Source organism: Halteromyces radiatus (genome assembly GCF_025201355.1).
Source record: "Halteromyces radiatus strain CBS 162.75 chromosome Unknown BX664scaffold_5, whole genome shotgun sequence".
Lineage (NCBI taxonomy): Eukaryota > Fungi > Mucoromycota > Mucoromycetes > Mucorales > Cunninghamellaceae > Halteromyces > Halteromyces radiatus.
In genome coordinates this window covers 54,529-73,882 of record NW_026251691.1, presented here as the reverse complement: position 1 = coordinate 73,882, position 19,354 = coordinate 54,529, and the positions used below count along the sequence as shown (strand labels likewise).

At 32.3% G+C, this 19,354-nt stretch overlaps 6 protein-coding genes and 1 non-coding gene across 7 annotated transcripts; 6 read left to right on the top strand and 1 right to left on the bottom strand.

Annotated features, from left to right (window-relative positions):
- Positions 1 to 11: 11 nt before the first annotated feature.
- On the bottom strand, positions 12 to 4,024 carry BX664DRAFT_148523 (uncharacterized protein). The gene is made up of 12 exons (XM_051539885.1): positions 3,721 to 4,024; positions 3,412 to 3,656; positions 3,249 to 3,331; positions 2,863 to 3,186; positions 2,656 to 2,773; positions 2,496 to 2,573; positions 1,810 to 2,419; positions 1,405 to 1,715; positions 1,235 to 1,311; positions 895 to 1,153; positions 509 to 809; positions 12 to 424 (listed from the first exon to the last, which is right to left on the bottom strand). Exons 1-12 carry the CDS (start codon positions 3,947 to 3,949, stop codon positions 267 to 269), a joined length of 2,793 nt encoding a protein of 930 aa, XP_051398663.1. The 5' UTR covers positions 3,950 to 4,024; the 3' UTR covers positions 12 to 266.
- A 1,350-nt stretch (positions 4,025 to 5,374) lies between these two features.
- On the top strand, positions 5,375 to 7,336 carry BX664DRAFT_334669 (S-adenosyl-L-methionine-dependent methyltransferase). Its single transcript, XM_051545747.1, has 10 exons — positions 5,375 to 5,678; positions 5,750 to 5,861; positions 6,000 to 6,038; positions 6,132 to 6,239; positions 6,304 to 6,391; positions 6,464 to 6,531; positions 6,620 to 6,767; positions 6,869 to 6,921; positions 6,999 to 7,054; positions 7,141 to 7,336. The coding sequence occupies exons 1-10, from the start codon at positions 5,454 to 5,456 to the stop codon at positions 7,219 to 7,221; spliced, it is 978 nt and encodes a 325-aa protein (XP_051398662.1). The 5' UTR covers positions 5,375 to 5,453; the 3' UTR covers positions 7,222 to 7,336.
- Positions 7,337 to 7,705: 369 nt separating this feature from the next.
- Positions 7,706 to 9,947, top strand: BX664DRAFT_334668 (trehalase; the record flags this gene model as incomplete). Its single annotated transcript, XM_051545746.1, has 4 exons — positions 7,706 to 7,982; positions 8,053 to 8,494; positions 8,558 to 9,625; positions 9,702 to 9,947. Coding segments are annotated over exons 1-4 (1,807 nt in total), but the record flags the coding sequence as incomplete, so codon positions are not given.
- Positions 9,948 to 10,063: 116 nt separating this feature from the next.
- BX664DRAFT_281549 (Fibrillarin) lies at positions 10,064 to 11,754 on the top strand. The gene is made up of 3 exons (XM_051541529.1): positions 10,064 to 10,189; positions 10,786 to 11,359; positions 11,428 to 11,754. The coding sequence occupies exons 1-3, from the start codon at positions 10,133 to 10,135 to the stop codon at positions 11,640 to 11,642; spliced, it is 846 nt and encodes a 281-aa protein (XP_051398660.1). The 5' UTR covers positions 10,064 to 10,132; the 3' UTR covers positions 11,643 to 11,754.
- A 612-nt stretch (positions 11,755 to 12,366) lies between these two features.
- Positions 12,367 to 13,536, top strand: BX664DRAFT_240045 (DnaJ domain-containing protein; the record flags this gene model as incomplete). Its single annotated transcript, XM_051540216.1, has 3 exons — positions 12,367 to 12,510; positions 12,631 to 12,691; positions 12,773 to 13,536. Coding segments are annotated over 3 exons (969 nt in total), but the record flags the coding sequence as incomplete, so codon positions are not given.
- A 1,376-nt stretch (positions 13,537 to 14,912) lies between these two features.
- On the top strand, positions 14,913 to 14,985 carry BX664DRAFT_t92. Its single transcript has one exon. It is a non-coding gene; the product is annotated as a tRNA-Pro (tRNA).
- Positions 14,986 to 17,878: 2,893 nt separating this feature from the next.
- On the top strand, positions 17,879 to 19,137 carry BX664DRAFT_359566 (60S ribosomal protein L11; the record flags this gene model as incomplete). The annotated part of the gene is made up of 4 exons (XM_051548097.1): positions 17,879 to 17,895; positions 17,966 to 18,026; positions 18,459 to 18,965; positions 19,043 to 19,137. 4 exons carry the CDS (start codon positions 17,879 to 17,881, stop codon positions 19,067 to 19,069), a joined length of 612 nt encoding a protein of 203 aa, XP_051398658.1. The 3' UTR covers positions 19,070 to 19,137.
- Between the last annotated feature and the right edge of the window lie 217 nt (positions 19,138 to 19,354).

The following is a 19,354-nucleotide window of genomic DNA, read 5'->3' as shown; positions in this document are numbered from 1 at the left end:
GAAAAAAACACGTTTTATTCAGTAGAAATGATAAATGTATAAAACATTTCAACATCCGCTTTTTTTTTTTTATTTCGAAATGCGTCGTATACTATTAATGCTATCTACGATATCCAAAGTTATTTTATCCTTGAGTAAAGGTTTGAGTTTATCATACCATTCAACTATAGGTACCAGGTTGTCCACATTGTCCTCGGATATAAGAAACATACATTTGACCGCTGTCAGTTGCAAAGGGAATTCCTCTATAAAATAAAAAAAATAGATCAATTGCAAAATCCTTCTTGTTTTCTTTTCTTTTTTTTTGATCTCTTACCAACAATACAATTATTTCCAACCTCCAAGATACTTTTGAATGTTTGACGTAGAGTTGCAATGTCTTCTTTACTTGATTCCTTATCCAAACCAGTTCTAGCCAATAATCCTATATAAAGAAGAAGAAAAAAAGAAAGTTCATTATTCATCGGTCCATCCATGTTTTTTTTTATTTATTTTTCCCTTTACTTACCCATTAATTCCAAACTAGTATCAGCAAGAATGTCATCGTTCATTAATTGCCATAAATCTTTCAATATAAATTCATTATATGTCGCTTTCCAATCATCCAGTCGATGATAGACTAATTCAAATGATTTGACCAAGTTGATGCGTAGATCATTAAATGCATCCCGATTTGCACCATACAATTGCTTGAAATGAGGTAATGAAAGTACTGCCTTCAATTCCTTAATATAATCTTCCAATGATTGTGATTGTTTTGGCAGAGGCCAGTGTACAAGAGGATTCAGATAGTTGTTCATCGCCTTGAGCTATAAAAAAAAAATTAAAATAATATAATGGAATAAATTATTCCTTTCAAGTTTCTTCTTATTTTTTTTTTTTTTGTCTACTTACAGCATCTGGCGTTTTATATTGATTACAGTAAGCAGCACAAGATCGTTGAATGGCCTTGATCATCATATGTGTTCCAGCAGCATTTTCTGTCCCATCACCCAAATCCAGAATCTCAGGCCATAACAATGCAATATTCACCAATGGAGTCATGATATTGATATTTCCAGGAGCCCAGCGTGCAAGATCATAACAAAACACAGCCATCCTTTGACGATCTTGAGCATTTATACAAAGTAATACCAACAAACGAATATATCGACTATACACAACATGAATGAGTGAGTGTGAAACGTCAAGTGTTTTTTTTTTTTTTTTTTTTTTTTTTTTTTTTTTTTTTTACCAGGCCAAATTTGGTTTTGAGATTAATTTCAATGCATTTTCGGTTGCCCATGTAGTCACTTTTGAATAAGGATCATTCTAATTTTTTTTTTATATATATATAAAAAAAGACAGTGTCAAATATAAATAAATAATAGATTTGCTTTCTGACTTGTATTTTTTTCCTCTTACCTTTGGATACAGTGATACCAATGCCCACAATGCCCATGCAATATTCTTTTCTCTAGTATCCATATACTTTGGACAATGTTGTAATTCTATCCTTCCAGATACACCGTAACGACTGCTGACCTCTTCGTGTTGTTGTTTTCCGTCAAGTTTGTTCAATGGAATTCCATGACTTTTCAAGCCTTTATAAATAGTTTCCAATGTCGCCAAGAAGATATCCAAATGAACATCCATAAACTCTTCCATATCATCTAATAACTTGAAGGTGTGAGTTGGTATTCTCTTCGCCAAATGATCAGCACGTAATTTCATGACTAAAGAAGGATAAGGTTAATAAATATTAATTGTCAAGTGAATCAATAAGAGTAGACCTATCGTCCATAAAAAAAAAAAAATAACAATACTCACATTCCACAGGATTTTTATGTTGCTTGGTAGTTGCTGTTGAAGAAGACTTTGGTTTCGCTGTTGTTCCACTGGGAAGTCCATCCAAGACATCCAAATCTGAATCTGATTCCCCTGAAGAAGAAGAAGATGATGATGATGTTGAAGAAGAATCAGAGAAAATCCGTCGTTTTCGAAGTGTTTTGACAGATTCAGGTTCTGATTTTTGTTTACTAGTTGTTGGTGAGGTGCCAAATGTCGCAGGTCGTCTTGCTCCTACAAGTTTCTCCAATTTTGTCATCTTTGTTTTCCGAGTAGTTGATTGTTGAGTGCTGCGATCCAGTCGTGATTCAGGAACAACAAGTCCATTGGTACCATATGTGATGCGTGATTCACTTTCTGCTGGACGTTTACCAAGACTAGTTTTGACAGGTGATAAAGATTGATTGTGAAGTAATCGATGCCGTGAAGTATGTCTTTCGAGAGGCATATTATCACGTGCTGCTGTTGTTATCGTTGTTGTTGTTGGTAATCGTGATGAGGAATCTATTTCTTCGAATACTGTATCCATATGAATTGTATCATCATGTTGTGTTTCCGATGTCGGTGTTGTCATATCAATGCCATAATAAGACTACAACGAATAAATCAAAATTACAAATTAATATGATACATATATATATATATATATATATTCTCTTCTCACTTACCAGCATCGATTTCCTTCTTGAGTGGTTGATATCTTCATTGATCACCAACTGTTCAGTCAATTTATCCTGTAATACACGCTATAAATCATTCAAAAAAAAAAGAAAGAAAAATTCAGATTCCCATTTTCCTAATTATTGTTTTCATATTTTCGATTCTTACCTTTTCCTTTTTCATAGTTTCGATTTCAGCAAGACATTTTTTGAATTCTGTAACAAGACCTTCATAATCTTGCTTTCCTCTTGAAGGTAAACACGCTATTTGGTTTGATTGTTCCAGACTATTATTTTTTTTTTTAAAAAAAAAAAAAAAAAATCCAAAATGTTACTATTTAGACAACTTGTATCTGTGCTCGATTTTCTTAATTACCGTTCAACTTGAGTTGTCAAATGATCGATACGGGTATAGCTCTGTTGCAGTTTTTGTCGTACATCTTCATATTTATCAAATGGTACTGCACGGTTGTTGCTGGTCGTCATTTGATCTTGTTCTTGTTGTTGCTGTTGTATCTGCCGCTCCAGTCGTTCTACTTGTTCCTTGACTTCCTCATAGTCACGCTTCAACATTTCATTATTGATATTCATTTCCATTTTATCATCCTCAGCCGCTTCGTGCAATTTTTGAGCCTTGTTTAGTTGTTGTTGTAGATCTTTAATTTGTTTATTCTTTTTATCCAACATATCATCATTGTCCCTAAACAAACCATACATAGTACTTTGATAAGTAAACATTCTTGATCTAAATCATCTTATTACCTTTTTTTGTGATCGATATTAGTTTGAGATTTCAGTTTTGATTCCAGAGAGTCTAATTGAGCTTCCAATTGCTTGATATACATCTAATCATATATAGCAAGGAAAAGAAAATTAAATATCAAGTGAGTTATTTCATGTCATTTAACTCTCTATTCATTATTACTTCTCGACTTGATAATAGGCTATCAGATTTTTCCTTTTGTTCCGTCAGTTGTTTCAAGTTTTGCTGCATGGCTTGTAGTTGTGAGTTGACCGTAGTAGTACCAGAGCTTTGAGCCAGTTTCTCGGAGAGTTGTTGATTTGTCGTCTTTTCCAACTGAAGTTTATGTTGTAATGAAGTTACTTCGGCCACTCGTGCGTTCAATTGTTTAGTGAGAGTATCGATCTTTAGTTTTTCTGCATCGCTTTCTATATAAAATAAAAATAAAAAAAAAGTTAAATAAAAGTATATCATTTACCTAAATTGACTTGCCTGATTTAGCTGTTTGAAGATGTTTAAGTAATTTGTTCGTTGCAATAATACGGCCTTTAAGGGATTCTACCATATCTTTTGAATTGACAGCAGAAAGCATAACCTCGGCGGATAGACCAGATTCATTGTGTTGATCATTAGTAGTAGAAGAGGTATCATTAACAGTTTCAGGTTGTTCCATAGAACGAGATTCAGTATCAGTACTATTCTGATCCTGGCTGTCAGACATTTCGATTAGGATATAATAAAAAACAAGAATAAAAAAAAAAAAGAGAAAAAGAATCAATAATAAAAAAAAAAAAAATGCTGCTTAGAAAATAATTTAACTTGCTACCAATTTGAAATCACGACTGTCAAAAAAAAAAAAAGCCATTTTCACTCTTCTTTCTTTCTTTTTTCTCATTATCTTCCCAATTATTTCAATTCTCAACTTGTAATCATCAAAATGTTTTGAATCACACTAATGTCTCGCTTAGTTCAGTCAAAAATGATGTCTTGTTTATATTACTCGCGTTTACCTTCGTTCTTTTATCTATCAATGTCAGCAAAAAGAAGATTTGGTCCATTTTGTTTACAAGAATACGCTTGTATATCGAAATTCTATTAAATAAAGTCAATGATGGTCACTATTTACAATAAAGTTGGTATCTGTATGGCTCAGTTTGATCCTGAACTGATGGTAGAATTATTGGTTGTGATCAAAGCAAGTTACGATATAACGAAGACTTTATGTAGCTAACAATAGTATATTGACTATTATTATTGTCATTATCATTTTATTAAAAAATGAAGAATGGAAGGATCAGTTATTGTGAATGAACTTGGTGGTATTAGTAAATCTTTACTATTCATGATCTCTTTTGGTGTGTGTGTACGATCAAATGGTGATTTCCCGCAGTTACTCCCTGTGATCAAAAAAATGGTACTCGATCAGAAATTTGTTTACTCAATTTATCAGTTTCTCAGCATTTGACAAGGAACATGCGAATATCTGAATCTGGATTATCACAAGTTTTACTTTAATCGACTCTATTGGCTATTGGAAATGGACAAACCTCTTCTCTTTTTTTCGCTACTTTTTCCTTTGGTTACCTTTCTATTTTGACTTGATTACTTTTTACTGGTCATGGAAGAAGTTATTGATTGCGTTAGTCTTGGTGCTTCAAAGCTTATACTGGATTCCATCTACATCATGCTCACCCATCTACCTCACGGGCAAACTGAACTTGGCAGCTGATGTTTTTATCTCGACCATCCTTTGGTAACAATCAACGTTATTCAAGAAATGTACTGACAAAAGGAAACAATTTATGGATCAAAACTTGAAACAGATTCAATCGAATATGAAATTTGCCACCCATGCCATCCGGAATATTACTCTTATCCAACCCTTATTATGGAAATTATTTTATCAATACCTTTACTTTCATTTAAATAAAACTGTATTTTATCACTGTTTTTGTTGCCACCTTATTATTAACCTGTCATATTATCATGTCATATCATTTATCATCCATTCGTACCGTCCTACTTCATCACAAAAACAATCATCATTACAAATTACAAGTGGTGATCATCAGGGGCAGAAATGAAAAATGACTTCATTAACAAATAAGGTTTAAGCTGGGTTTGGAATGGATTCTTTTTGTTTTTTTTTTTTTTGTTTTCTTTTCACAATTTTTTTCTTTTTTTGATAGACTTCTCTGACCTTCAATATACATATATATTAAACCATGTCAACATTATGTCAACGGTTGTTTTCACAACATAAGCAGTTTATTTTATCCTCATCACGACGACAATGTTATTACTCATCAATATCTCCAAGTGCCTTCCAAATCTTTGATCGACAAGCAAAAAGGAAACAAAAGGATCGAGCAGCTTCCAACATAGAACAGAGTCGCGTGGTGGATTATCTTAAGGATGAAGTAGCAGCTCGTGTCTCGGATCGTTTATTGGTATGTATGAATATGAAGAATAATAAATAAAGTGATTTGACCATTTACGTAACATTGAATTATTATTGTAGGATATCAAACGCGAATTTGGTACTGTGGTTGATTTGGGTTCAGGGTGTGGCCATATTATCAAACACGTTGATTCAGATATGTTAAATAAACTTGTTATGTGTGACATGTCAGGTAAAAAAAAAAAAAAAATGGGACCAAACTACTGGTTTTTTTGAGATACATTTGATGCAAATTATTGACAATGTTTGATTTTTTTTACTCTTTTTTTTTTTTTTTTTTTTTTTTTTTTTTTTTTTTTTTTTTATCTAGAAAAATCATTGTATCGAGATGCGGATAAGGATTATGAAGGTAAAACGGCAAAAAAAAAAAAAAAGTAATTAACAAACTAATGATAGTATATTCATCTATCTTTTTTTTTTTTTGAAAAAAATAATTTATCAGTGGAGGTGGAAAGAAAAGTGGTGGATGAAGAATACTTACCATTTGAAGAAAACTCTTTGGAAGCTGTGGTTAGTAGTCTATCATTGAATTGGGTGAATGATCTACCAGGTAAGAAAAAGGTTAAAGAAAAGTGGAACGATTCTGATGTCAATCTATTGTTGTTTTTCCGTAGGGACCTTGATTCAAATACGTCAGTCTTTGAAACCAGATGGTGTATTCATCGGAGCCATGTTTGGTGGAGATACACTTTTTGAATTACGGTAAGAAAAAAAAAAAAAAACCGGGACACTATTCCTTTTGTATGATTTACCGAGATTTTCCTTACCATTTAGGACATCTTTACAGCTAGCGGAGGTTGAACGGGAAAGTGGGATATCACCTAGAGTTTCTCCTATGACGGGTAAAGTGAAAAAAAAAAAAAGATTAACTGAAACCTCAGCTTAACTATGACGTTTATTCTTCCTTTTTTTTTTTTTTTTTTTTGTTAGATTCTAGTGATGTATCTCGATTATTATCTCGTGCTGGATTTACTTTGACAACAGTAGATATAGATGAAATTCAAGTTAGTTATCCTTCAGCATTTGAATTAATGGAAGATCTTCGTGCAATGGGTGAAAGTAATGCGGTACTCAGCAGGTAAAAAAAAAAAAAAAATGACGTTTTTCCGTATGATATGATCGAAATCTGATCTTCTCACATTTCTTTTTTTTTTTCCCTTTGACTGAATGTTTGGTTAGACGATCTTTACTAAAACGAGATACTCTTTTAGCAGCTGCTTCCATTTACAAAGGTAACTGTTCAATAGAAAACATGACTTTGGCTTAAACAAATCTTTTTTTTTCTGATTCTCTTCTTTTATATATCAAGAACTTCACGGCAATGAAGACGGTACTATTCCTGCTACTTTCCAAATTATATATATGGTAAGAGATCAAATATGTATGGGATCGGGTGGGGGTACCATCGGAGTAGAAAAAAATAAAAAATTAACAATGATTCGTTCTGATAGATTGGCTGGAAACCTTCAGAAACAACCCCTTTACCCAAGAAACGTGGATCAGCAAATGCTTCTTTGAAAGATGTATTATAAAATAAAAAAAAAAAACTTGTATTTAAATTAAATTTAATGCATTCAATAGTTAGATGATCTTATTTATTGTCATTATTGAAATAAAACTTTTTGTGGGGAAACAGTTGTGTTCCTGTTAATTGAATTTCTCCGATACAAATGTGTAGTAGTTTTTTTGCATGTGTATATGTTGAGTAAGGTCGTACAAAATGTTTTTTTTTTTTTACCAGATCATGTGGGAATATGAATATAAAAAAAGGTACGGGATGAAGCGGGAAAACTACTTTGATTGAGAACAAATAAAATGTAATGAATTATGCTAATGAGTCTACTATTTGGGCTTGATGACACAAATTCATTTGGATGATTCTGATTTGCTATTGGGTTTGACTTAAAAAAAAAAAGGGAGGATAATATCTACTTGAACCTTTTTTTTTCTCGATCTTCTTTTTTTGGATGGTCTCCGGTTTTTTCTATATAAAAGAGCATAGATCGGACCGCGCCTTTTTTCTTTTTCTTTTTCTTTTTCTTTTCTGTTTTTTGACTTTTGTTTTGAATATCTTTCCGATCAAACGTACATTCATTATTTACTTTTGAGTGCACAGATGGCGGTATTCTCTTTTTTTCTTCTTTTGATATTATTGGTATATGCAGTTGACCTGAACCATGCCGATGATTTTACACCTCTTACTTGTAATTCCCCCATTTACTGTGAAGGTCCACTCCTGAAAACTGTTCAATTGGCTAAACTTTTTAATGATTCTAAAACATTTGTGGATATGGTAAATAAACTACATCATGATCTACAAAAAAAAAATAAACTAACCTGTCATTATTATTATTATTACTCAGCCAACATCCAAACCAGTAGATCAAGTTTTAGAAGCTTTTCATGCATTGGGACAAAATCCAGATAAAACAAGCATTCAATCATTTGTAGAAACCAATTTTGCAAAAGAAGGAAGTGAAATGAAACCTCATAATATTACTATACATCCTTTAGAATGGTTGGATAAAGTGGATGATTTAATTTATCGTGGTTGGATAAATAGTTTACATCATGCTTGGTCAAGTCTTACTTTTGAATTTGATACTTCTCATCTTTGTCAAGGTTGTGTCTCTAGTACATTACCAGTGAAACGTCCTTTTGTGGTACCTGGTGGTCGATTCCGTGAATTTTATTATTGGGATAGTTATTTTGTTATTGAAGGTTTATTACAAAGTGGTTTAAATTCTCTTGCTTTGGATATGATTGAAAATTTTTTGGATTTTGTCGATACCTATGGATTTATGCGTAAGTCTTTTTTTTTTTTTTTTTTTTTTTTTTCTCACCTTTCTTTCTTTTTTTCTCAAAAAGCCAATGGTGCTCGTATATATTACTTGAATAGATCTCAACCTCCTTTTTTGGTTGAAATGGTGAAACTATATTATCAAAAGACAAAAGATGTTGATTTTTTGAAAAGAACACTTCCAGTATTGGACAAGGAATATACTTTTTGGCAAAAGAATACAACAGTGACTATTCGACAAGGTGACCAAAAATACAAACTCAATCGTTATAATGTAGAAAATCCTTCACCAAGACCTGAATCTTACTATGAAGATTATAACACTGTATATAATGGTACCAATTTTACCTTGAAACAACAAACTGACTTATTTTCTGATTTGGCTACTGGTGCTGAAACTGGTTGGGACTATACATCAAGATGGACAAAAGAAAAAGAATACGTACCAGGCACTGATATTTTACGTAGTCTCGATACACGTAATGTTATTCCTGTTGAATTGAATGCTTTGTTATGGAGTATGGAATCTACTTTGGCCAATTGGTTTGAAGAACATGGTACTGACTTGACAGCAAAAAATCGCAAACGTAAAGTCTCTTTTTATGAAAAGCAAGCAACTCAACGTCTCGAAGCTATGGATGCTCTTCTATGGAATCATGATAAGTCTTCTTTCTTTGATTACAATCTCACTAGTAAAGCTCAAATTCCAGATTATTCACCTGCTTCTCTTTATCCTTTCTGGTTGGGTGCTCTTCCTGCTCGTGCTCAAGAATCCTCCTCTTTACAACATGTATTTGATGCTACTCGAGAACTTTTGGTCAAATACCCTGGTATCTTAACTACAACCACTCATAACACCACTATGCAATGGGATTTTCCAAATGGTTGGCCTCCTCTTCAATATATCGCTATGAATGCTATGATTAATGTGGACAAACTTTTGAAAAAAACAAGATATACTCCTTTGGCCAAGGTACTTGCTGAACGTGCTGCTGCTTCTGCCTTTTGTTCTTGGTATCTTACTGGAGGAAGTGTACCTGGTGAACTTCAACAATTATCCAATACAACTGATAGTGGTCATATGTTTGAAAAATTTGATGTACGCTCTTTGACAGCTTCTGGTTTTGGTGGTGAATGTAAGTTTATATATATTATATATATCATATTATACTTATTCATTATTTTTTTTTTTTTATTTTATTTTATTTTTAGATGCTGTTCAAGTTGGATTTGGTTGGACCAATGGTGTGACATTATGGATTTTTAATCAATTTGATGGTTTAGTTGCTCCAAATTGTAATTCTACTCAAATCTATCAAGTACCTAGTTTGAATTAGATTTTATGATATTTTAGTTCTTTTTTATTTTTAGTGATGTATTTTTATTATATATATATATATTATATTATAAACGCATGAAATAAAAAGATACTCCTTTTCCTTTTTTGTCTCGTTAAAAGATAAGCCACTGCCAATGATAGAAAACTTTTTTTTTTTTTTTGAATCTCACAAGCTTTGACGACCTTTTTTTTTTTTTTTTTTTTTCTTTTCCCTTTCTTCTTCTTGCTTTACCTTTTTTTTTTTTTTTATTTCCTCCAATCCCCCTTTTTCTTTTTTCCTTTTTTCTTTTTATATACATAAACGATGGCTTTTGAAGGACGTGGTGGACGTGGTGGTGCTTCTCGTGGTGGCGGCCGTGGTATGTCTAATATCAAACTAATGGAAAGCAAATATCTTTTTCTTTTGTTGACATTGTATCATCGATCTTTTCATACTTGCTACCATTGAAACAAAGATATCAAACAAAACCATCACTAATCTATATTCTTTCTTTCTTTCTTTTTTTTTTTTTTTTACTCTTTTTCTTTAGGTGGACGAGGTAATGTAACAACATTGATAAACACAAAGTCGACTTTTATTGATCATACCTTTTTTTTTTTTTTTTTTTTTTTTTTATGATTTAATTAGGCGGCGGCAGAGGTGGATTCGGTGGCGATCGTGGTGGTCGTGGTGGTAGCCGAGGTGGCCGTGGTAAGTAACTCGGATATATATATCGTATAACAAATATAAACTCAATAACGTAGATAAACTCAATAACCAAATCTTTTCACTTCTTTTTTTATATATATCTATATATTATTGATTTAGGTGGCGGTCGAGGTGGTTTCGGCGGTGATCGTGGTGGCCGAGGTGGTGCTCGTGGTAATATAATAAAAGAATAAGAAAAAAAAAAGATGGACATATAGATTTATTTATTTTTATTTTTATTTTTTTTTTTATTTTTATGTATATGAATAGGCGGCCGTGGTGGTGCCCGTGGAGGTCGCGGTGGTGCTCGTGGTGGCCGTGGAGGCGCTCGTGGAGGTGCTGCTGGTGGATCCAAAGTTATCATCGAACCTCATCGTCATGAAGGTATCTTCATTGCCCGCGGAAAGGAAGATTTGTTGGTAACCAAGAACTTGGTTCCTGGTGAATCTGTATATGGTGAAAAACGTATTTCTGTGGATGGTCCTGAAAACACCAAGATTGAATATCGTGTATGGAATCCTTTCCGTTCCAAGATTGCTGCTGCTGTTTTGGGTGGTATTGATCATTTACATATTGCTCCTGGAAAGAAGGTTTTATATTTGGGTGCTGCTTCCGGTACTTCCGTCTCCCATGTTGCTGATGTGGTTGGTCCTACTGGTGCTGTTTATGGTGTTGAATTCTCTCATCGTTCCGGTCGTGATTTGATCAATATGGCCAAGAAACGTACTAATGTTGTACCTATTATTGAAGATGCTCGTCACCCTCACAAATATCGTATGCTTGTTCCTATGGTGGATGTTATCTTTGCTGATGTTGCCCAACCTGATCAAGCTCGTATTATCAGTAAGTTTTCATCAACTATTGATGTTTTGAGAAGGAATATTCATTAATATATTTATTTTTTTATATAGCTCTCAATGCTCATCACTTCTTGAAGAACAATGGTCATATTGTTATCTCTATTAAGGCTTCTTGTATCGATTCAACTGTGGATGCTGCTACTGTGTTTGCTCGTGAAGTCAAGAAACTTCAAGAAGAACGTGTCAAGCCTCAAGAACAATTGACTTTGGAACCTTATGAAAGAGATCATGCTGTGGTTGTTGGTCGATACGTCCGAAACAAGTAGAAATAAAAATTCTTAGTATAGAATCCCCATTTTATTTGTTTTATTTTAGCATTATTTGAAGTCTCATTATTTTCATTATCTTTTTTTTTTTTTTATCACATTTTACTATTACTTTTTTTTTTCTTTCTTTGATCTTGCAAAACAATCCCCTTATTTCTCACTTAGATTATTAGTTTATGTAAATAAATAAAAAAAAACATGAAATACATATAAGCTTTTTATGTTTTTTTTTTTTCTTCGATGATATTTGATTGTTGATACATCGGAGACTGTGTATGACCAATAAAAATCAAGAATTTGAAAAAGGGCCGAAAGTTACCCTTTTCCACTTCCTTTATTTTTTTTCTTTCTTTCTTTCTTTCTTTTTTTTTTTTTTTTTTTTTTTTTCTTTCTTTCTCTCTCTTACTTCCGTACCTTATTCCCCCTTCCTTCTTTTCCCTCATATTTTCATTGATTATCCTTTTCCCATCATCTCGACTGGTTTTCATACACAATGTCAGCTACCAACAAAGATGAAGCCAACCGATGTCTATTGATTGCGAAAAACCACTTTGGAAATGGAAACTTTTCTTCTGCAGTGAAACTTACCAAAAAGTCACTTTCCCTCTTCCCTACTGATGATGCTACTCGTTTCTTGGAAAAAGCAGAAAAGGCTTTGGCAGAACATCCAAACGGTAAATCCTCTTCTAATTCACAAACAACCAAAACAACAACAACAAATGATACTTCTGCAAACAATGAAAAGAAATATACTCCTGAACAGATCAAGGCTGTCAAAGCTATCCTGGCATGTGGTACTGATTATTACAAAGTATTATCATTGGATAAAAAATGTACTGAAGTGGAAATCAAAAAATCATATCGAAAGGTAAAATAAAATTAAAAAAAAAAGTTGCTCTTGTTTGAAAATAAAAAGTGGGCCTTTGAATACTCAGTCTTCTTTTTCTTTTTCTTTTTCTTTTTTTTTTTTTTTTTTTATAATCATTAGCTCGCTTTACAATTCCATCCTGATAAAAATAGTGCTCCAGGTGCTGATGAAGCTTTTAAACGTAAGTCTTGGGTTGTAACAATCAAAAAAAAAAAAAGAATTCACTAAAAATGATTATTCTCTTATACACTCATGTTTATAGTGATCTCAAAGGCATTTACAGTACTATCTGATCCACAAAAACGTGTTATTCATGATGCTGGTGGTGGGGATCCAGAACAACGTGGAAATGCAGGTGCAGCAGGTTTTAGTGGATTCCGATCATATCAACATCCTGGCTTTGGTGGCGAAGATATATCTCCTGAAGATCTATTCAACATGTTCTTTGGTGGTGGTGGTGGTAGTGGTATGATGGGTGGTGGATTCAATGGTGGATTTCCTGGATTCAGCAGTGCCACTTTTGTAGGACCTGGATTTAGAACACATACATTCCATACTGGAGCCGGTGCTGGACGTCGCGCCCCTCCACAAGCACAGCAACAAAGACAAGGTGAAGGCAGTCATTCTCGATGGGCTATTCTGTTACAATTGTTACCATTACTTATCTTATTTGGTTACTCTGTCATTTCTGGATTGATGACAGACAATACTCCAATGTTCTCTTTTCAACCAACATCCATTTACTCTCAACCACGCATCACAGAAACTCACAACATTCCTTATTATGTCAACCCAAAAACTTTTCGCTCCACTGAACAAAACAAGTACAAACTTTCACGTGTCGAACAACAAGTGACGATGGATTGGGTACGTGGATTACAACACTCTTGTCAAGCAGAACGCAAGGAACGATCAGCAAAAATTAGATCAGCTAGTGGTGTATTTGGTATTGGAAGGGATGAAAAACGATATCAAGAAGCTCTTAGTTGGCCCACTCAAAGTTGCGATAAACTCACAAGAATTGGTTACAGCGAAGATTACTAGCTATTATTTATTATCATTTTATAGTATTATTTGTTTATAGTATCTATCCATTCATATTTGATTTTTACTTGTTTATTTATATATCATATCCCTTTAGTCTTTACATACTGTATGATTTCCCTGTCACGCAAATAAATAAAATAAAAAATGCAAACCATCTCCCATTTTTTTTTTTTAATCATTTGCCTTTTCTTTCCCTCTTTTTTTTTTTTTTTTTTTTTTTTTTTTTTTTTTTTTTATTCTATGCTACTTTTATTATCAATTGTTGAATTGTGTGTAGATAAAATAAAGTAAAATAAAAAGTATAAGACTAATGATAAGTCAGTGAGATTCTTCTTAGTTTTTATTTAAAATAAAAAAGATAAAGTTGATTATTGTATCTACACTTGAAAAATTTATGTCTCTTTTATATCTGTTTTTAAGATAAAATTATAATCATCATGTAATCATCATATGTATTAAATACCATGTATGCTCTTTGTTGGTATATCTGATTACTATTGAACGATATTCATAATTAATTCCTTTGATGATTATTATATGGTAAACGTATCGACATTCTTCATTCATTAAATTAGAGTTCTTTACTCAGGGGTGAATTTAGGTTAAGAGCAGAATAAATTTCGAAGTCCCCTTTTTTATTTTTTATTTTTTATTTTTTCATTTTTCTTTTCTTTTCTTTTCCATTGACTTTTTTTTTTATGGTTTTATTATATACATTAGTGTAGTCGTTACTTTACACATTTTTTATTCAATAAAGTTTTTATTTTATTACAACTATTTTTATTACATGTCAACGGGGTCATTTCCATCTACACGATGTATTACGTATGTATGAATGCATTCTTTTTATTTTTTATTATACACTTATATTATAGGTACGGAATACGCTGATACGACATCAATACTTTTTCCTTTCTTATTCTTACTGATACTTTTTTTTTTTTTTACTATTTTATACGAATACAAAAATAAAAACATCCTCTTTTTTTTTTTTTTTTTTTTTTTTTTTTGGTAATTCTTTATTGTTGGCTACTGTCCCTTTTATTTATTAAGAGAGCACCTGTTCTCATTTAATTTCTATCTATACTAGATCATCATCTTATCGGTTAAATACGGACCGATCGGACCGTCAAATTTACAACTCAAAATCTATAAAGAAAGTGATATATCTCTACAAATACTAATCATCACTTCATTCAAATATCACCTAACGATATATCTTTTTTTTACACTCGTTTCATCTATAGGTCCAAAGTATAGTTAATTAAGCCAATCAAGAGAAAAAGGAGGGTTTTGTGTTTAAACACCGACGATTCACTTTATGAAGATGGTGTCTCATAAACAACAAATTTTTGGGATCAGTGGTGAAGCTGGTAACACGCGTTTTTCGGGTGAACGAGACCCCGGGTTCAAATCCCGGCTGATCCCTCTTTTACGCATGTTATTCTTTTTTTTTTTTATTTATTTTCTTTTTTATGATGTAGTTAGTTTGTGATGATCTGTTAGGGTTGATAAGAAAAGAAAATAATCTTTGGTTTCTATGGGTCGTTTTTTTTTTTTTTTCATCCTTGCAGGAATAATCGGTTTGAATTACCGCTTTGCTTTGATTGGATGGGTATTTTAGATGGGCCGAGATGATTGTGTGGAAAAAGGGACACTTTTTTTTTCTTTTTTTTTTTTTTTTTTTCTTCTTCTTCTTCTTTTTCTTATAAAAAAAAAAAAAAAAGAAAAAAAATGCAATACAGAAAATCCACTTGGCAGGTAATTGAATTTATACTAACTTGGTAAAATACGAAAAAGAAAAAAAGGAAACATCTATGATAATACTGGACCAAAGATGGAATAATAGGAAAACGCGAAATAATATGATCTAATTTATTGCAATCTTCACTTTTTCTTTCCAATATATTGTTTTATCTTCGACAATGTTAGACGAATTTACAAAGGCAGAAAATAATAAAGTTGAAAATATTGTGTGATTATGGAGAAGGATGGCAAGGAAGTATGAAAACGAATGCTCAATACAGTCAAAATAATGAATTGATAAAAGGCGATCATATTTACTTTGAACTAACCCTCTTCTTCTTCTTTTATTCTTTATATTATCCAGCGTTGTGATCCAATATCACCTATAATCACTTCACCATCATTATCATCAGTAAACTTTGTCATCAATCGACTCCATAATCAATCAACTATTATCACCAAAGCATCATCAAAGTATCCAACTTCAAGAGCCCAGTATGGTAAGTGATAACAAGAGAAATCAAACTGATGAATTGAACGACGATACTAATGTTCTTTTTTTTTTTTTTTTGTTTACAATGTTTTTCTTCTTCTTTCAAGATCCCTCCTAATATTAAAAGAATGATAAGGCCAAAGTATCGTATTTGTTTCTGCTGTATGGTTCGTTTTAGTAAGTACGATAGGATGTCACTCGATAGCAAATGCAAGATGATTATGTTAAAATACAAGTTTTCATAGATTTCTTTTGGTTGGTTATTCTTCCTCTCTTAGCTGGTGGTAACTCAAGATTCATAATGAAACGGCATGATATCATATTATCTTTTTTTTTTTTTTGGTAAGTTATTACTTCACCTTTTACTTTTATTTTATTTTTTTTTTTTTACTCTCCCACTCTGGACTAATCTATATCGGTGATCTTTTGTTTATATATATATATTGATTTACGTGATGGAATAGAACTAGAAGTCGATACGATAAAATCAATCGAGTAGATGGATAATAAAATCGAATATAGATTTACAGCTGGGTCACCTGAATGGAAGAATGTACGACTGAATCAAATTTGAAATGTGGACAATGATAGCAATCGGATGGTTGGGTAATATAAATGGAAGTAGCGATTAGAGGAAGAGCAAACTATACGGATAAAAGGGTTTAGAACAGGGTATATATATATATATGATTGAACAACAAAGGCAAATCAATTATTCGAATATCTTTTGGATGATCTCTTCTGATTGGCTTCTCTGCCACAACCTGTTATATACTTTTTATTGGTAATTAATATTTGTCTTATTAGTTACATTCTACATAGTTTTTGTCGTATTCTATTTTAATAAAGAACATTCATGATTTTTCTATCAAAATCATCATTGCCTTCGTCATCTCCAATATCCTTATCAATGATTAATATTTCGTAACTCGAATCACTAAACAGTATGAATTGTTATAGCAATCGATCATCGTTTATTGTTTACCATTACAAGAAAATCACATCACCCATTTCCCATTTCTTAAATGGTACTCTTTTATATTATTTTTGCTTCATCCTGATTTGAATATCTTTTTGTTGTGAAGGGATCTATTCTCTGAAAATGTTCTCATTTTTTGAATGATCACGTATACTATCCAATAAAATCATTCAACTGTATCTTTTTTTTTTAAGAAAAAAAAAACTTGGATTGCTTTGATACAGTATACAAACATGTCATCTATTTGATGCTGTTGACACCTTTTTTTTTTGCTCAATTAGGCAACCAAAATGAGCCAATGAAAAACGCATTTATTTACAAAAGCCGTTTCCGACGGCATGAGTTTATTGATTTTTCTTCTTTTCTTTCTTTTAAATATCGTTTGCAATGAACCATCAGTTACTTGGACACTTACTTATCCTTTTCTAACGCAAGCTTTTTTTTCTCTCGTCTTTATCTATAGCAAAAACGAAAATAAATCTCAATAGGAATGAAAGTTTAACAAAAAGAAAATCAAATCAAGTCTCACATTTTTTTTATAGTGTATCAGCACTTCTTTTATGATCTGAATTTTTTTTTTCCTTTACATAGTTATGAACAGTTTATCCGTTGGTTTCGATAGACAAAGATGAATAGTAGATATTAGCTAGTTTTAGTTAACATGATTTGATGATATGAATAAAGGATCGTACTTATGGAAAAATGGAACCGAACAATGATCAAACCGAATAATGGTCAAAGTTCAGTAACAAAGACAGAGCAAAAATACTGTAGCTGCACGTATGAACAAACATTTGTCGAGATGATGATGATGATGATGATGGATGACGATGATGACGATGGATGATGATGATGGAAATGATGATGATGATGGAAATGATGATGATGATGGAAATGATGATGATGATGGAAATGATGATGATGATGGAAATGATGATGATGATGGAAATGATGATGATGATGGAAATGATGATGATGATGGAAATGATGATGATGATGGATGATGATGATGATAGACAGATAGAGATTGTGAAGCTGTGGTGGATGGCGATTTTACTGATATTGATTGAAGATGTGTATATTACTAACAATAGTTAGTAAAGATGGGTTTCTCTTATTTGTCCGTAAATACATAGTTCACTAATAGTTGTAGTAGTTCTTTTTTTTTTTTTTTTTTTTTGTTACTATAGATTGAAAGAACTGGAATCATGTATTATTCTTCGCTGTAGCGGATTTCAGTCTCAGCTTAAGGTACTTCCTTTTTCGAGCCGCATACACTCACAAAGAAGAAAAAAAAAGGGAAGAGCGGGGTATCAGATTTCGTTCTTTCTCTTTTCAGCTTCGATATCGTCATATAATGGTACGCAACGAAAAAAAAAAAAAAAGAACAAGGATAGTATGGACGGATGAATGCAAATGGATATATATAAATATATATGGATGATAATGGATGGATGGATGGATGGATGAATGAATGAACGAATGAATGATTGGGTGGGATAGAGATACATCTCCATTCCACTTTTGTCATTCTATTCTGAATGAGGGGGGAAATTCATTAGGATAATAAAAAAAAAAGGGATGGAATATCATTATAGACTGGGCATGTATATATATAATAAATATATTATTGTATTCATTTGACTTTTTTTTTTTTTTTTACTTTTTGAATACATGTTATAGAGCGCCGAAGAACAAAAGGTCAAGGCCAATCCTATGAAGGCCCTCAACATCGAAAAGCTTGTTCTCAACATTTCAGTTGGTGAATCTGGTGATCGTTTGACCCGTGCTGCCAAGGTGCTCGAACAATTGACTGGTCAAACTCCTGTGTACTCCAAGGCTCGCTACACTGTGCGTACTTTTGGTATCCGTCGTAACGAAAAGATCTCTGTTCACGTTACTGTTCGTGGTCCTAAGGCTGAAGAAATTTTGGAACGTGGTTTGAAGGTTAAGGAATACGAATTACGCGACCGTAACTTCTCTGCTACTGGTAACTTTGGTTTCGGTATTGATGAACATATCGATTTGGGTATCAAGTATGATCCTTCTATTGGTATTTATGGTATGGATTATTATGTTGTCATGGGTCGTCCTGGTTTCCGTGTTGCTCGTCGTAAGCGTGCTCAAGCTTCCGTTGGTGTTAACCATAAGATCAAGAAGTCTGAATCCATTGAATGGTTCAAGTCTCGCGTAAGTATTTTTTTTTTTATATAAAATAATTTAGAAAAACTAACATATATCATTTTTTTTTTTAATTGATGATATAGTTTGACGGTATTGTTCTCAACAAATAGATATCATTTAGTTTAACTTTTTTTTTTTTCTGTTTTTATTCAATAAAAAGACATGTTTTTTTTTTATCAATATATTAGATGCATTATTTAATTTTTTTTTTTTTTTTTTTTTTTTGAGTATGATCAGAAGGGCTGAGCAGAAAAAAAAAAAGCATGAATCCAAATGGACGAAGATAGTTGTGAGATGGGAATATTTTTTGTCAGTCATTTCCCAAAGTAGGTTAATTTCGGCGCAATGAGCCGTTGACCCCCCCTCTTTTTAAAATTTTTTTTCTTTTTTTGAGT

What these genes read in the sequence shown, in the direction of transcription:
- BX664DRAFT_281549 (XM_051541529.1), top strand. Translation starts at nt 10,133, where the DNA reads ATGGCTTTTGAAGGACGTGGTGGACGTGGTGGTGCTTCTCGTGGTGGC. An exon ending in CTCGTGGTGGCGGCCGTGGT is followed by an intron (nt 10,190 to 10,785) that starts ATGTCTAATATC and finishes TGTATATGAATA; the next exon opens with GGCGGCCGTGGTGGTGCCCG. An exon ending in TGATCAAGCTCGTATTATCA is followed by an intron (nt 11,360 to 11,427) that starts GTAAGTTTTCAT and finishes TTTTTTATATAG; the next exon opens with CTCTCAATGCTCATCACTTC.
- BX664DRAFT_148523 (XM_051539885.1), bottom strand. Translation starts at nt 3,949, where the DNA reads ATGTCTGACAGCCAGGATCAGAATAGTACTGATACTGAATCTCGTTCT. An exon ending in TCTTCAAACAGCTAAATCAG is followed by an intron (nt 3,657 to 3,720) that starts GCAAGTCAATTT and finishes TATTTTATATAG; the next exon opens with AAAGCGATGCAGAAAAACTA. An exon ending in TACTAGTTTGGAATTAATGG is followed by an intron (nt 425 to 508) that starts GTAAGTAAAGGG and finishes TTCTTTATATAG; the next exon opens with GATTATTGGCTAGAACTGGT.
- BX664DRAFT_334669 (XM_051545747.1), top strand. Translation starts at nt 5,454, where the DNA reads ATGTCAACATTATGTCAACGGTTGTTTTCACAACATAAGCAGTTTATT. An exon ending in TGTTATGTGTGACATGTCAG is followed by an intron (nt 5,862 to 5,999) that starts GTAAAAAAAAAA and finishes TTTTTTATCTAG; the next exon opens with AAAAATCATTGTATCGAGAT. An exon ending in TGCGGATAAGGATTATGAAG is followed by an intron (nt 6,039 to 6,131) that starts GTAAAACGGCAA and finishes ATAATTTATCAG; the next exon opens with TGGAGGTGGAAAGAAAAGTG.